The sequence below is a fragment of the Gymnoscopelus microlampas genome, assembly GCF_963454915.1.
Source record: "Gymnoscopelus microlampas genome assembly, chromosome: 21".
NCBI lineage: Eukaryota > Metazoa > Chordata > Actinopteri > Myctophiformes > Myctophidae > Gymnoscopelus > Gymnoscopelus microlampas.
This window is the reverse complement of record NC_139958.1, coordinates 27,876,648-27,893,076: the sequence shown is the minus strand read 5'-3', so window position 1 is coordinate 27,893,076 and position 16,429 is coordinate 27,876,648. Positions and strand designations below refer to the sequence as shown.

General features: G+C 40.7%; 1 protein-coding gene across 2 annotated transcripts; it reads right to left on the bottom strand.

Moving 5' to 3' along the window:
- Window positions 1-480: 480 nt before the first annotated feature.
- Window positions 481-9,615, bottom strand: ppp2r2ab (protein phosphatase 2, regulatory subunit B, alpha b). Of its 2 annotated transcripts, none has more exons than XM_084046062.1 (10): window positions 9,503-9,615; window positions 8,310-8,381; window positions 6,392-6,489; window positions 6,067-6,232; window positions 5,602-5,711; window positions 5,072-5,249; window positions 4,313-4,477; window positions 3,788-3,957; window positions 2,508-2,599; window positions 481-2,029 (listed from the first exon to the last, which is right to left on the bottom strand). In XM_084046062.1, the coding sequence occupies exons 1-10, from the start codon at window positions 9,507-9,509 to the stop codon at window positions 1,750-1,752; spliced, it is 1,338 nt and encodes a 445-aa protein (XP_083902188.1). In that variant the 5' UTR covers window positions 9,510-9,615; the 3' UTR covers window positions 481-1,749. The 2 variants fall into 2 exon arrangements, with proteins under 2 accessions (XP_083902188.1, XP_083902187.1); XM_084046061.1 differs by lacking the exon at window positions 9,503-9,615 and adding an exon at window positions 8,539-8,624.
- Window positions 9,616-16,429: the final 6,814 nt, after the last annotated feature.

The window sequence follows — 16,429 nt, the reverse complement described above, 5'->3', positions numbered from 1 at the left end:
ACATAAAATGGTTCTTTATTAGATATGTAAACTGCATTTCATCGATAAAGTTGTATGGGATTTATATATATATATATATATATATATACATACATACTCATATATATACCTATATATATACATACATACACATATATATATATACATATGTAGAAAAAAAAGAGACTGAAATTGTGTGACAAGATGAAAATGGCTCCAGACTCCAGAGTAGACGGTCCAGGCAGTCTGGGTGCAGCCATCCACCACATCTGCAACGTGTACGTTTCTCCAAAAGAAACAGTCTATTGGCTGAAGTTGTGAAACATGCATATGCGCACGTACGCGCAGATGCCATCCCAGAAACATGATCACCATACAGCAACATTAACACAAGTGGACAACCATTTAAATGAAATATCTCATTCATCTCCAGGCCACGTTTAATACGGGGACTCTCAGAGGAGGGTACGGGATGGGGTTCATCAATGACCAGGCCAAAAATGAAAAAGTAGTTCCTTTATTACCTTCACTGTCAGGTTTTATTATTAGGCATCAATATTCAGTTTCATTGAGGTGTTGAGACATCAACTGTAGCAGAATCTATAGTGCAGGTTATTGTACCATCACATTAAGGTAATTATGTCTACTGTAGTTTCAACAAACATCTTTGAGTCAATGCCTCAAATAATGGCTTTACAAGCAGTATAGACATCCAACTAAGTAGTTTAGTTGATGGTAACGGAGTCCAGTGTACAAAAATAAATTTCCACTGCCTCAAAGGTCCGCTACATTGTGGATGTGTGGAAAAACAATACTGCAGATCACTCAAAAATACCTCAAGGTTAAGCTTCATAAAATAGAACAAAAGTGATCGGGTGAAATTTGCTCATTTTTATAAATACAACAATCAAATTAATACCTTAAGTATTAAATTAATATCAAAATCTTAAGAGCTAAAGGGACAAAGGGTCACTCTAGCTTCTAGATGCAAAATGTCTCTTGAGTAAAAAGAAGGAGAAATAGAAATGAGACAGAAACAGTGATAATTCAAAAGGGGGAAAGGTTTATAGAAATCGCATCACACATGCATTTCATGCAGGGCCCAGACAAAAATAAATGGCACAGGATAGTGGAGAACACCATTCTTATGCTTAATGTATACTTGGTTGCGCATCGGTGTTGCATGCTGGAAAGAGCCGATCGCCTATTGTTGGCGTGCACATCGATGTGCAACTAAGTATAAATTAGGCTTTGAGGCCTCTAATACAGGGGCTTCTATTAAATGAATGCTGGTAGATGGTTTAATGGAATGCTCCCGGCGAGTTTGCTGTGGTCTGAGGCCTCAAGTGTTCGGGTTTGTCTACAGTACTGCCATTGTAAAAGAAATAATAGAATAAGTGCATTCTGGTTCTGGTTTGTCTACAGCATTCCCATTTAGAAAAAAAAGAAATAAAATGAGTGTGTCTGTAACCACTTTAATTAAAAGAAATAAAACCCTGGAGCAAGAAAGGGCAGGTGATATCGTTTTTAAAATGGCACATCACTGAAACAAAACAAAGGCGGACACACATCAGTGTGCTACAGACAGGCTGATGGCAGTCAAAAATTAAGTTTTATCTGTTCACTTGTGGAACATGGCAAAGTCTGGTGATCCAGTAATAACAAGCAAGGGTAGTCTCCACTGTCCACCACAGTTCATCCAGAACTAGGGTAAGCGACTGCATGAGAGATCACACAGTGACAGATGTCACGTTGGTTCGAGCTCTCTCATTAATTCACTTTGCCCTGGAATATGTAGAGGTTGTTGGTCGTTGCCACAGCAATGATGTCATCTTGGGGATGCCAGGCGGTGTGGAGGATCTTCTTGTTGAAGTCCAGACTGTCCACGCTGATCTCATCCTTCTTACGTTTGCCACCCGTGCACACCTTACGGGGCTTCAAGACCTGCATGGGCATGCTGTTCTCCCGAGATGCCTCCAGTGTGACGTCTCGCCTGTGGTCGCGGTCAAACATCCGGAAGAAGTTGTTGTACGAGCCAGTCATCACCACACTGAAAAGTAGAAAGGGGAAGACATGGGGAGAAGCAGAAACAGACAAGCTGGTGTTTTTATTCAACACAAAACTAAACATAAAAGTACACACTGCTGTTGCCACTACCACTAGTCTGCTATGAATGTCTAACTACAAAAAAAACAGACAGAATGGGTTTCCATTCCAACACTATTGGAATGGAAAGCCATTCCTTGCAACACATTGGCAAATGTACTGCAAGGTAAATAAGCAACAAAACTGACCAGACTTCTCTCTGTGGAATAAGATTGGTGGTGTAACAGATTTAACATTCTGATTCAAGTGTCCCCCCTTTTCCCACCACAATTGCCTAAACACCTTGTCCAAATCTTATTTTGCATCACATATCTTTCTTTCTTGGGACTTGGAATGGCAACTCATCCTCATGTTTAATTTCCCCTCCCATTCTTTATTAAAGATAGAGCCACAGATGAATTCATATCGGTATGCATGCCTACCTGTCAGTCCCATTCCAGCAGCATTCAAATTTGTCAAAGATGCAGTCATTCTCATAGAGCGAGCACAGCTTACTCCTCAGGTATTCATGAACCTAGAGAGATCAGAGGAAAGTAAAGATAAATAGTTAAATATGAATCAATATATCCACTGTGAAATAATATTAGTACAGTACCTTTCATATACTGTATATAAGATGTTGATTAGGTTGCTGTTCAGGATCTACAGTTACACAGACACGTACATACGTATTTGCCTCTTACCCCGAACCCAGGTTTTACATATATGCATGTACCGCATGTATGTACAGTATGTATGTGAGTGTATGTAGTGAGTATTTCATTAATAAATAGATTTCCTCATGAGACTCCAGACAAGACAACTATAAGACAGCTTGTACTAAGCAGATTTTGTACCAGACATTTTGTACCAATGCTCTTCTCTGGTAAAACAAATACACTGGTGTACTGCATGTCTGCATAATAATCTGAAGTAGGGTAACCTCTAGTGGCTGTTATGTGGAACTACTAGAACTGCATGATAAGGTGTGGTAACCCCAGGAACAATGTTCCAGTGCTATACAAAACGCATGATATAAAATGACTTGATGGGAATACCTATACTACTTGGAATCTATAATTATTCAAGCAAAGTGGTATCAATAAAACCAAAGTGTCATCAGTGTAAGCTTACAGTGTCCGCCTGCCTGACGGCCGGCCCTCCCTTAAGACAAATTTAATATAGGATAATCTATTAAATATTCGTGCTCTTTAAATTTTGGTGGGTTTTTCTGGTCCTCCTAAATTCTTAAACTGGTAAAACCGGTGCTACCAAGTAAAAGGTAGCACCGGAGAGACAAGGGGGAAAGCCATAAATAAGAGATTATAAGAGCCATTATAAAAGGCACCCTTACTTTTATAAGAATCATAAATAACTTTTTTGAATAAAAACAGTGGTGTTCCAAATTGGTTAGAAGTTTCGCTGTTTTGTAAAATGTTGGTGATAAAAATGGGACTAGGTCATTGTACTTCCTGATAAGGCACTCGGAAAGCGCTTATTATGTTAGTGCAATGTTAATAACTTAAACCCTATATACTTAGTACATCAAACAGCTGATCTACAAGCTCAAGTCACAAAGTGAGCTTATAGAACGGTTATTTTTGCCGAATGCTCGCTTATTTTCATGTATTAAGACATGCCCAGAATATGGATGCTAGGGTCCATATGGTTAAATCAAGCTTCAGTCTTCAGTCCACCCGGATTCCATTTCTGTCAGTCCCACCTGGTAGGTCTCCACGGGCCTGCTCTCCATGTTGAGATCCCAAATCTTGACTGACAGGTAATCTCTAGTCATCATGTAGCGTCCATTGTGGCTAAACTTGACGTCTGAGATGGAGGATATTATCTCAGAGAAGAAGGAGCGATTGCTGGGATCCCCTGGTTCCTCAAACACTGGAAGAAACAAGAGTGGAAGCCATATAAATGAAATGTAACACTAGGAACCAACCCACCATTAAATCTTTGAAAATATATATATATATACATTTTTTAAAGCCAACTCAAATCTTTGCTTCTGAGGGTCCCTGGAACAACATATTTTGAGATGGGGGTCGGCGGCCAAATACATATAATTTTGGGGGTCCTTGACATGAAAACATATGTTTTTCTGAAAACTGTTAGGATTTAGAAGGATTTGTAAAATCGGATCAGGTCTTAATGGGTTAAGGCTAAACCAGCTGTTGAGCTGGATGAATGCTGACCACAAGTGGTCAGAAAGTACTTGCTGGAAGTTCCTGGAACTACTCACTTTTTGAGTAATTGTCACACAGCGCAGATGCCCTCATATCACACAAGCGGAGAGTGCCTTTGCTGCTGCTGTAGACAAAAGTGTTACACTGATGAGGGTGGAACTCCACTGCCGTTATCACCTCTGTTAGCTCTTCCATGTTGGATGGTTTGATGTCAACAATATCTGAAGAACTAATGGTCAAGAGTAACAACCCTTGTCAAGCAATTATGACAGCATGAACGCAATATTGTAACCAGGCACAGTAGATAAATGCATATTAACCACTTAAACCCCAGCATCAGTATTGTGGGGAAAGCTTTCGCTGAAAAATAGTATTCCAAGTACTGTCACAGACTGTCGCAGACTACCGTTTGTTGATAGTGCAATGATTAGAAAGCAGAATGGATTTCATGCAAAATTCTTGGCAATTAATTACATTCCAAAGTAATCTAGTAGTTGGCATTTTCTCTCTCTCCTTTTGGTTTTTCGGGTGGACACACTCAAGCAGCAATTGTGAATCACAGAAAGTGAAAGCACTCTCCGGCTGACATGTATTCATAATCATAACGGTAATAATTTTGGCAGAGGGAACATAACACTACATTTAATTAATACCAACGTTTCTTTTAAACTAAAGCACTCTTAAACTGTGGCAGCTTTGTAGCTGTCCTTAAAATAGCATGTCATCATTTGAAAGATATTTGTTTAAAGTGTTCCACACACAGGCATATGCACACATTTACACATACACACACACACACACAGGTTTGAGGATACTGAAGCTGCGGTCAGTGATTTCCAGGTTCCACAGGTTGATGCGAAGGTCATCTGCAGACAAATAAGTCTCGTTGTCACTGTTGACTGAGATGGAGTTAACATGGTAGGTGTGAGCGTTGGCAAACACCCTCCGTGGGCTAGCCTCCACCATCAGGTCCATTGGTCTGAAAACTGGCACCTGGGAAGGTAACAGAGAGGATATAAAAAGGATGACATTTTTCAAGCACGCCCTGGGTTAATAAATGAGGTATACCAATGTGGTTAATTTAATTGACTAATTTACAGCCTGTGTTTTGTTTCTCAAACCAACCCACCTTTTACATTTCCAAAAGTATCAGTCTCACCTGTATCTGCATTAAATCACATTAAAAGCTACCGAAAAGGTAAATTTAACATGGACACAAGAAGGTACTTCTCTTTTTGCATGCAAAACCAAGGACTATCATTCCATTTCCCTTAAACTGCATTCTCTGAGCATTTATTATTCTACTTTTAGTAATAGGAATAACCTTGATGTGCTAGCTACTGACCCGCAGTGAAGTGACAGTGTTGGGGTCTACGTATTGTCCATCCTCCTTGAGATTGTATCCCTCTGGTCTCTTGTCTCGTTCACTGATTTTCCATAACTTAATAGTCTTATCTGTAAAAAAATAAATAAAGGAAATGAATAAAATAAAAAAGCTCACCGGTTTAGGTGATAATCTGTGTATAAATGTATCTGATGAAATACAGGCTGGATCTTTTAATGGAACAACTACTTCTACATGCACAAGCAACCATACATCATCACCACCATTTCTATGCACACAGACTAAGCTTAAGTAATCCTGCTAACAGCTGGAGTGTATTACATTGTGTAACAATTTCTCAGCCTTCACTTAGTGCTGTTATTCATATTAGTGATGTGCACTGCAGGTCGTTAACCAGCAGAACCTGGGGGAAATCCTAATTTTACAATTGCCACATTGACGGTATAAAAGAAATGTCTAGCAAACCATTAGTGGACAACAGGAACTGAGCTGCATTCCTCTGGGGGAGCCAGCGGATCTTGTTGATCTTTTCCTCAATTTCCAAACTCTTCAAGTAGTCAAACTCAGGTTCATGGCTCTGGAAGGTGCTGTAAACACTGTACTCACTACGACACTGTGGATGATTCTTGTTCTGTTGGGAGGCAGTTCAAATTAGCACAGGAGGAAAGAAAGAGGCATCACAAGAGCCAGGAGAGAACAATCGAATGGGATGATTAGGTAACAAACAGAGGTAATGTGCGACCCTCTTTTTAATTTGTTGATGCAAGACTCAAAAAATATCAAGCTGTACCTCTATTTCCTGCTGGAAAATGACAACACGTCCACCCTTGTCTCCTGTGGCTAAGAGTTTCCCTGAGTCGTTAAACTCAACAGTAGATATGATGTCCGCTGCAAAGACACAAATGTAGATACACATTTAGAGTGACAACTGAAGTACTGGGACAAACTAATTTCCAGTAGCACCGTTTCCAAGCACATGATGGAAGCATCCGGAGCTGGCTCACCTCCTACAGAACTATGACGTAAAAATGTCATGCCTGCCTGTATTAGCGATGTCTGTATTTTGTTTGATGATCAGATGTATCACTGCTATTAAGATAATCACTGACTGAACTGGAATCAGTTTGTGATAAACTTTGCAGCCGCCTTGCTCATGTTGGTGTCGTCATCATAGCAGTTCCATAAGCAGCAAACAAGCAGAATTACCACGACAGACACACAGAATGTCTGTTCTAACTCTGACTGCAACCCCAACTTACCCCAGATTTATTTGAGTGTCTAGGAACCAGGGCACAATGGATGGATGAGTATGTGGGAATGAGATACCATAAAGATGTCAGGGCAGCAACAAAAAAAAACAGCACTTTTTTCCCCTCTCTGAACTCTGACAGTACTCAACTCCCAGCAGCAGCATGTTGCTCGCACAAACACACACACACACACACACACACACACACATACACATACAGTTGTTACCTCCTGGAAAAGAAAGACAATGCTACATAAGGTCTTTGGGAACAATGTAATCCCTGAAACTGAATTGCGAGTTTGCTTGTTGCGAGTCACTAAATAGTCTACTTGATCCATATTGCTTTTAAGTACTGTAGATAATGAATTGCCAACCAAATAATGATATATGGATTAGCCATTCAGGGCCAAACGATGTTGCTATTGGTGTGCAGAACCTTTGCTCCATTGGATCAAACGTATTATTATTCACATTAGCAATGGTTAAATATTTATAAAACCCATCGACATACTTACCACTTTCAACATGGCATCTCTATTTTAGGCATGTATAGGCCAAAGTTTTCAAAACATAAAAAAAAGAAAAGTCTCAAAAAATAGCAAAGATAACAGATGTACAAGCTCACAATGAATCGCAACATATTGTGTACTTGCAGATTGGCTATTTTTGCTCAAAGTATAAAATAGGGTATTCATGAAAAAACATAAGATAATATGGAGATACCAGGTTTCTGCCTGACAGCGACGATATGCACCATTACTCTCTCACTCAACCGTAGGAGTGTGTTCCAAAGTGCTGAACCATATTAGTTGCTGAACATAAGAACATAAGTTCAGAACAAGTTCTGCACCAGTGATTTGCTGTACACAATGTTGCCATTCCTGAAGAGTCCAATGGGGTGCCCTCATTGTACACCATAGACACAACTTACACATGGAGTGCAGTGGTCCTCACAATATTTGTACAAGCCTTTTCTTTAAGACAAAGTGATCAAAAAAGACATGCACTGCTGCCTCTTTCAGGAGCAACTCATCAGAACAGAAATAGCCAAGGACTGTGTAGCAGTGGTATCACAAGAAAGGCAACCATTAAACAAGAAGCTGAAAGAAATTAAGTAGCTAGAACAAATGTTGAATTGACAACTGTAATTAACAGCAGAGTCTTCAATAAAATCATGGCTGTCTGACAAACAATCCATCTTCATCTAAAAGACATATCAGTTAAAATGTTTGAATAGGCTATAAAAACAATTAATAAAACAATACAAATACCCTAGAATAAAAGGTTGGGGGGAAAAAGAAGCTGTTTTGTGGCTGAAAATAATGCGAACTACAAATAATTATTTCCTTCTACAAAATAATCAAATTAGAAATGACACTTCAAACGGTCTGGTTAAAACTGATAAAAAGAAAACTGCATGAAGTCTCCCACCCCTCCTTGTTTCTGGGAGAGCGCTTACCTTCAGCAACATCATCGTCGATGGCTCCTTTCACCTGAGACAAGCACCACTGTATGTCATTACAGTCACCTCCTGTAGCGACAAAAGGACATCCAAGAGAGACCGTGGTCATTTATGCATGTTGAAGGGTTACGAATAGTTCCGAGAAATTGCTTTAACAACCACAGCACTGTTGTAGATGTGGTACACACTGCAGCTTCTTTTTATATTATGCAAATAAAATACTCACTCAGTCTATAAAAGAGGCTAGTCCAGATATTATATCTATATCTACATGCCATCGCTTCACTCACAACCAAGATTGTTTTCTACCATGAGATGTTTCAGTCCAAATGAACAAAATGGTGTGATGTGATGACAGTGTATTGACTGTACATAACTGTTGGAATGCCTTTGTTGATACATACAACTAAAAGACAGATTTATACTTCTTCTTCTGAGTAACCCAGGGACATTACAACAACAGATGCATTTGTATGATGCTCAGTGAGCATCATATACATCAGTGGTTCTCAAAGTGGGGTCCGGAGACCCCCAGGGGTCCTTGAGGGGGTCCCCAATCAAATGATTGATCGTCAGGAACCAAATGGACCCTTATTGGTCCATTTGGTTCCATTTGTACATTCTCAGACACACTGATTTTACAGTGTATATTGGGGTTCCAGGGATATAAAGAAAAGCCATTAAATGGGGGTCCATGGCCTAATGCACATCAAATAGGGTTCCTTGAAATTAAAATGGTTCGGAATCACTGCTATAGCCTTCAAAATTGTCTCTTTTGGGGGTCCCTGGCATGTCTTTTAAAATGTTTGGGAACTACTGATATACATCATCCAAAATGTTTTTAAATGAGCAATGCTACCTTAAAGAGTACATTATGCCATACAAACACTTTTGTTGTTTGATTAACGCCATGGCTGTATAGTTATTTTTTGAGTAACAAACACATAATTTAACATCTGTTGCTAACTTCTTAAAGGGAGCCAGGTGGGGTTTTGAACACATCTAGCTCGTTACAAAAGTTTAGTTAGTTAGTTAGCACACGTTAGCTGTGCTGCTAAGCGAAGTTGAAACTACTATCCTCTATTTGGTAACTTGTTGCGGTACAAAAGAACAACAGCAATAAAGTCAGACTTATTCTAATATCTACGCGTCGTTGACTTTAAAGTTCCACCCGTAGTGCATTTACATACCTGCCATTATAACGAGTGAAGGCTAGTAATCTCAGAAACGTATAAGTGCTGCTACCACCATGGATGAGACTTCAGAGCTGCGGGCGCCGCCATATTGCTGCCAAACACAGGAAGTACCCGACGTGCGTCAACGGAAGTGTGTGTCACGCACGCGCGCCCATGCACGCACGCACACACACACACACACACACACACACACACACACACACACACACACACACACACACACACACACACACACACACACACACACACACACGTGCCCGCAAACGGACGCATGCACATACACACACACACACACACACACACACACGCACGCACGCACGCACGCACACACACACACGCACTTATTCTTCTGCCTACACTACACTTATGTATGAGCGAATAGGGGAAGGGATTGGGAATCAACGTCACGTGATTCCCTTGTTTGTGGCTTTGAAGGTGCAAACAAAGGCTCTTATAAGTTTATTGATCAAATACCATGTCAAATACCAAGGAATCTCTTTTTAGTCAAAAATACCCGGAAGTGTGTCTCGAAGAATACGCCCGCGCACAGGCCACAGGCCGATCTGTAGCTTCGAGTGCGCCATGCAGTGACTCATTGAATACTCATGGGGGTGCTGTGGATTTGGTTATGACATGGTCGTGATGATGATGAACATTCCTCTTCTGTCAAGATTAGTCGCCGACGCCGACTCGCCGTCCCTTGACTTTCTTGTTGTTGTTGTTGTTGTTGTTGTTGTTGTTGTTGTTGTTGTTGTTGTTGTAGTAGTAGTAGTAGTAAACAAAGGGGTCGTTGAGGGAGTTCCAGGGGGTCCCCACTCCCCAGCTAAATGATAGATAGTTAGGAACCAAATGGACCCTTATGGGTCTGTAACTCTGAGTGTACAAATGGACAGTACAGAGTTTATTAACATTGATTTTACAAGATATATAAATGAGGGTCCCAGAGATAGAAATGCCATTAAACGGGGGTCCGTCCGTATATAGCCCTAATGCATGTCAAACTGGGGGTTCTTGAATTAAAATGGTTGAGAATCACTGCTATGCTGTAACAAATCTTGTCTCATGGGGGGTCCCTGGCATATCTTTTCAAATGGGGGTCCGCGGGCCAATAAGTGTCAATTTGGCCTGGGGGTCCTTGACATGAAAAAGTTTGAGAACCACCGTTGTAGTAAGTAAGTATAGTTAGGTGTCCTGGCCTCCTCCTGCACTTGTGCCACAGGTGCCAGTGCTGCTTGTGTGGCCCTATAAAGTTCTGGAGCCTGATTTACATATGACGGAGTATAAATCAAGTAGTGAGGTGCAAATAGCTTCCAGACGTAAACTGTCATATATCCAATTAATCTTAAACCAAGGTTTGTTTGTGAGATTAAGACAATGTACATAGCCCAGTGCACAAAAGGCGCAGATGCTCACAAAAAGCGCAGATGCTCTTATTTATTGAATGCAAACAACTACACAGCAGGACAGAACTACCAGGCACAAAGCAAACAGTGGGGAATGGGGACATATAAAGGCCAGTATCTCAGTGGGGGGACATCATGAGAGGAAGCTATGGTAAATTTAATTTAATTTAATTAAATGAATGCAGAACATCCTTGGTTGATTGAATACGTTATTAACAGTTTGCAAAAAAAGCACAGAAGTACAGTTCCATACAAAAGGATGCTAAAAGGATAAACCCAAGAAAGCACTATGGCTTGTTTCCATTGGGGTCCTGCTGTGTATTCAATTCATCGAAACATTAGAATAGCGGACTATTTATTAGAAACAACGTGACATTACATTGATTGATGAAATATGATTATCTTCTGAACATACAGTATTTCCAACTTTTTACACTGTAGGTCCGGTAGTTGTGCGTCATCCCCATGGAAGTGCTCTCACCGCCACTGGTCGGGTCTAGTGGCCACAGCTGTGTTCCGTGAGCAGAAATAACGGAGCAGAAATAAGACTTCCGGTTGACGATCTCTTCAGAATAAGAGTACCCTCTAGAGTAAAAAGAAACCATTGAAAACCATTGAAAAACGGTTCATTTGCACATTAAAACTATACATTAAGCATTTAAACGAAGCTAGAAAACAAATATTATGTATATTTGTAATAAAACAAGTTTTTAACTGTTTTAATAACATTAAAAATGTATCTAAATGGATAAATGCTGTTCACTGGAGTGCATAGACTTCACAAATTGGACGCTGGACACGAGACAGCTATTTGCGGGGGCACGTTTGACATACGCACACGTTCAGGGAGACCCCCTCTACAACGCCACACTCTCCGCTAAGCCAGACAGGTGTATTTGGAAAAGTGGCGGGCCGTCCAGTGAGGTCAGGGGTCAGAAAGGGGCCTTTTTCAGTGCATAGACTTCAGAAATTGGGCGCTGGACACGAGACAGCTATTTGCGGGGGCACGTGTGACATACGTACGCGTTCAGGGAGACCCCCTCTACAACGCCACACTCTCCGCTAAGCCAGACAGGTGTATTTGGAAAAGCGGCGGGCCGTCCAGTGAGGTCAGGGGTCAGAAAACAGCCATTTTCAGTGCATAGACTCCACAAATTGGACGCTGGACATGAGACAGCTATTTGCCGTGGCACTTACTATTACTTACTTACAATTATAACAATCTGTTCTTGCTTACAATTGACCGCTGATCATTCAGGCTACAGTCACAATTTAACACAAAAAATTGTAGATTAATATCACAGACTGAGGTTACCTGTTGTTGTCATGTCACTGTGACGCAGTGTTAATTTTTATTTCGTTTTAGTCATAGTCTTTTGAATAACATTTAATTTAGTTTTAGTCATATTTTATTCACCTTAAATGTTTGTTTTAGTGTAGTTTTAGTCGACTAAATATAATACGATTTTAGTCGACTAAATCTACAGTTGATTTTGTCGTCAAAAATGTATTTTGGCGGGCCTTGATGGCGTCGTAATGCTACATTTTACACTTGGTTGCATGCTGAAATTAGCCAATCTACTGCTGTGACTTCACCTATCAAATGAAATAAAATACCTTTTAAAAAGTTCTATTGATGTCACCTCCTTATGACTCCATAATAAATCAAACCTACTCATTGGCTTTTTGGAAGAGGATGCAAGTCCCAGGAAGTGCCACAGAATATCATCAGGAAGTATTAAAGCATCTTCTGTGTATACAGTACTGTTGCGTTGACCAGTTATTGATAGATATGTGTGGATACTCCCACAAAACAGACATGGCTATGGACAAGCCTTGCTTCTATTTTAGTTTCCCAGTTTGACATCAGTATAAAATTTTAATACCATTAATAAAGGCACACACCAACATCTCGTTCTGTGTCTCTCTCCGTTCCTGAGATATGACTGATGTAACATTGACTGTGACTATGATTGTGACCTTGAGCCATTTTTATAGGGCAGCCTAGAGATAATTTCTACCAAGTTCCATGAAAATCTGAAACTCTCTTCTATCAGGTAATGGATGTGGAGCCATTTCAAAATGTGTGACATTTTCAAAGAGAACTCTGGAACTAATCTGAACAAGAATCAATAGGGATTTATTTGTCACTTACTCAATACAGGTACAAGCAGTGAAATGTTGGGGGCTGTTTCTACAGAGACTGTGCTAACACAACCAATATCTTTTTAGAATTATAGATAACAGAAATAAAATGAAAGTACTGGCATGTATGATAAACCTCTTAAAACATGTATGATAATCTGTAGCAGCAGTGGCAAATGTGGAAAAATAGAAGATAGCAACGCATTGCAGGCTTGCAGGCTTATGCAAAGGCTAAAATGTAATTAGATACCATGTTATGTACAGATGCCAGGCCATTGTTGACCTGGCATCCTATAGTTTGAATAGTTTCAATGTAGAGATTATAGATTTTTGGGGGGGATAGGGAGCTGTTAGACTGATGATTCTTGGTTTACATATGATCCTAGATTACTATTTCTATGCATTTGATGTATTACCTTGCTTACTGTAAATCGCTCTGGATTAAGAGCGTCTGCTAAATGCCTAAATGCCTAAATTGTAAATCGCATTGTGAGCTTGTATATCGCCTATTTTAACTATTTTAAAATAGTCCCAGTCCCACACGTACAGTCCCAGTCGGCAAAGTGTCACCTGGTACTACCAGGTGACCAATTGACACTTATTTGCACAATGTTATTTACACTTATTTGCACAATTCACTGACAGACAAATCTAAGAACTCTCAAACCCATAGAATCACTTTACAAACAGACATTAAAAACACTTGATCAAAAACCCAACCGTTACCACCATTGCCGTATAGTTCAAAAGTATAATTTATTTAATTTTGATAGCTTTAAACATTTTGCAGCTGCCTGTCTCATTTTTAAGGTTTTAAATGGGCTTGCACCTCCACCACTAAAACAGTTCATAGAGCGAAGGGAGAGTGGTGACAGATCAACAAGGGCAACTACCAGAGGAGTCTGTGAGGTACCATTCAGACGGAGTGTGTTTGGTAAAACAGTCTTCTCTGTTAGAGCCCCCCCCATCACTGGAACAGTCTTCCTACCGAAGTAAGAGAGACCAACAACTTTCTAACCTTCAAATTCAACCTTAAAAGATGGCTAAAAGCTAACCAAATTTGTAATCATGAGTAAATTTCGCCTCCATTAATCACTGATGTGTCTTCTCCTATTTTACTGTATTGTTTTGTCTTTTGTACTATGTCTACTTGTTTTGTATAGTTGACGATGTCTCTTTTTGTATGGATAACTATACCACTTTTTTAACAGCCTGCCCAGGGACTAGATGAAAATTAGCCAACTCTGGCTCATTTACATGGACGTGAATAACTGACATGTTGATCAATGTGCATTGTCCCTGTTAAATAAATAAATAAAAATAAATGTGCACTGACAAGTGATTTTGACGTATATCTGCATGCTAATCGTCTATTTTCACTATTTCAAAAATGTTTTAGAGGGGGTCTGAAAATGGCTGTTTTCTGACCCCTGACCTCACTGGACGGCCCGCCACTTTTCAAAATACACCTCTCCCGCTTAGCAGAGAGTGTGGCGTTGTAGAGGGGGTCTCCCTGAACGCGTGCGTATGTCACACGTGCACCCGCAAATAGCTGTCTCGTGTCCAGCGCCCAATTTGTGAAGTCTATGCACTGAAAATGGCTATTTTCTGACCCCTGACCTCACTGGACGGCCCGCCACTTTTCCAAATACACCTGTCTGGCTTAGCGGAGAGTGTGGCGTTGTAGAGGGGGTCTCCCTGAACGCATGCGTATGTCACACGTGCCCCCGCAAATAGCTGTCTCGTGTCCAGCGCCCAATTTGTGAAGCCTATGCACTGAAAATGGCTGTTTTCTGACCCCTGACCTCACTGGACGGCCCGCCACTTTTCCAAATACACCTGTCTGGCTTAGCGGAGAGTGTGGCGTTGTAGAGGGGGTCTCCCTGAACGCATGCGTATGTCACACGTGCCCCCGCAAATAGCTGTCTCGTGTCCAGCGCCCAATTTGTGAAGCCTATGCACTGAAAATGGCTGTTTTCTGACCCCTGACCTCACTGGACGGCCCGCCACTTTTCCAAATACACCTGTCTGGCTTAGCGGAGAGTGTGGCGTTGTAGAGTGGGTCTCCCTGAACGCATGCGTATGTCACACGTGCCCCCGCAAATAGCTGTCTCGTGTCCAGCGCCCAATTTGTGAAGCCTATGCACTGAAAATGGCTGTTTTCTGACCCCTGACCTCACTGGACGGCCCACCACTTTTCCAAATACACCTGTCTGGCTTAGCGGAGAGTGTGGCGTTGTAGAGGGGGTCTCCCTGAACGCGTGCGTATGTCACACGTGCCCCCGCAAATAGCTGTCTCGTGTCCAGCGCCCAATTTGTGAAGTCTATGCACTGAAAATGGACCTTTTCTGACCCCTGACCTCACTGGACGGCCCGCCACTTTTCCAAATACACCTCTCCCGCTTAGCGGAGAGTGTGGCGTTGTAGAGGGGGTCTCCCTGAACGTGTGCGTATGTCAAAAGTGCTGGCGCCAACAGCCGTGTCCTGTCCAGTGTCCAGTATTGTCTGAAATTGGCACTTTTCTTACGTCAGGCCGCACTGGGCGGCCTGCCACTTTCCTTTTTTTACAAATTATCTCTCAAATGTTCACCAACATTCTGTACTGGTCTGTATCCATTTTCTATCAAGTTTAGGGCGCTCAGTTATGGAGAAGTACACACACACACACACACACACACACACACACACACACACACACACACACACACACACACACACACACACACACACACACACACACACACACACACACACACACACACACACACACACACACACACACACACACTACAAATTTACCAATATTTCTCTATCTTTTTTTATGCTGTGTTTCCATGTTGTATGTATGTTGTTAAATAATATACATTTTTAATTATTTTTTTCTGATTACATTTGTATTTGTATTGTATTTTAGTTTTTAAATAGGTGAGATCAACTTTATAAACCCCAATTTCTTCTTTTTTTTTAAAATCTCGCCTGCACTATCTACTATTATTATTTGTAGCATATTTTGTGGTCTCTTTTATCATTGTTTATTTGCTTCTGCAATAAACAAGAGTGACCTGGCCAAGAGTCATCATTATTACAACAATGGACAAACAATACAAAAACAATACATATATGTAACACACACAAATCAATATCCAGATTGCACATTTAATGGTCAATAGCCAATTTCAAACTGAAACAACCTGGCACTTAGAAGTGATCTAGTATAAGCCATTTAAAAAGACATACTGTACATCATAAATGTATTTCTAAATTATATTTGTGTCTTTTAAAAAACATAACAAATTCACGATCTTATTTTGAAGGCAACCGGAAACCTTATTTCTGCTAGCTCGAAAATCGGAAGTCCAATTTTTGCTCACGG

Bases quoted from the DNA above. Each gene is read 5' to 3' on its own strand.
- ppp2r2ab (XM_084046061.1), bottom strand. From the start codon at position 8,590: ATGGCATGTAGATATAGATATAATATCTGGACTAGCCTCTTTTATAGA. The intron at 8,382-8,538 runs GTGAGTATTTTA...TTGTCGCTACAG, and splicing joins TAGCCTCTTTTATAGACTGA to GAGGTGACTGTAATGACATA. The intron at 3,958-4,312 runs GTGAGTAGTTCC...TGTTTCTTCCAG, and splicing joins GTGTGACAATTACTCAAAAA to TGTTTGAGGAACCAGGGGAT.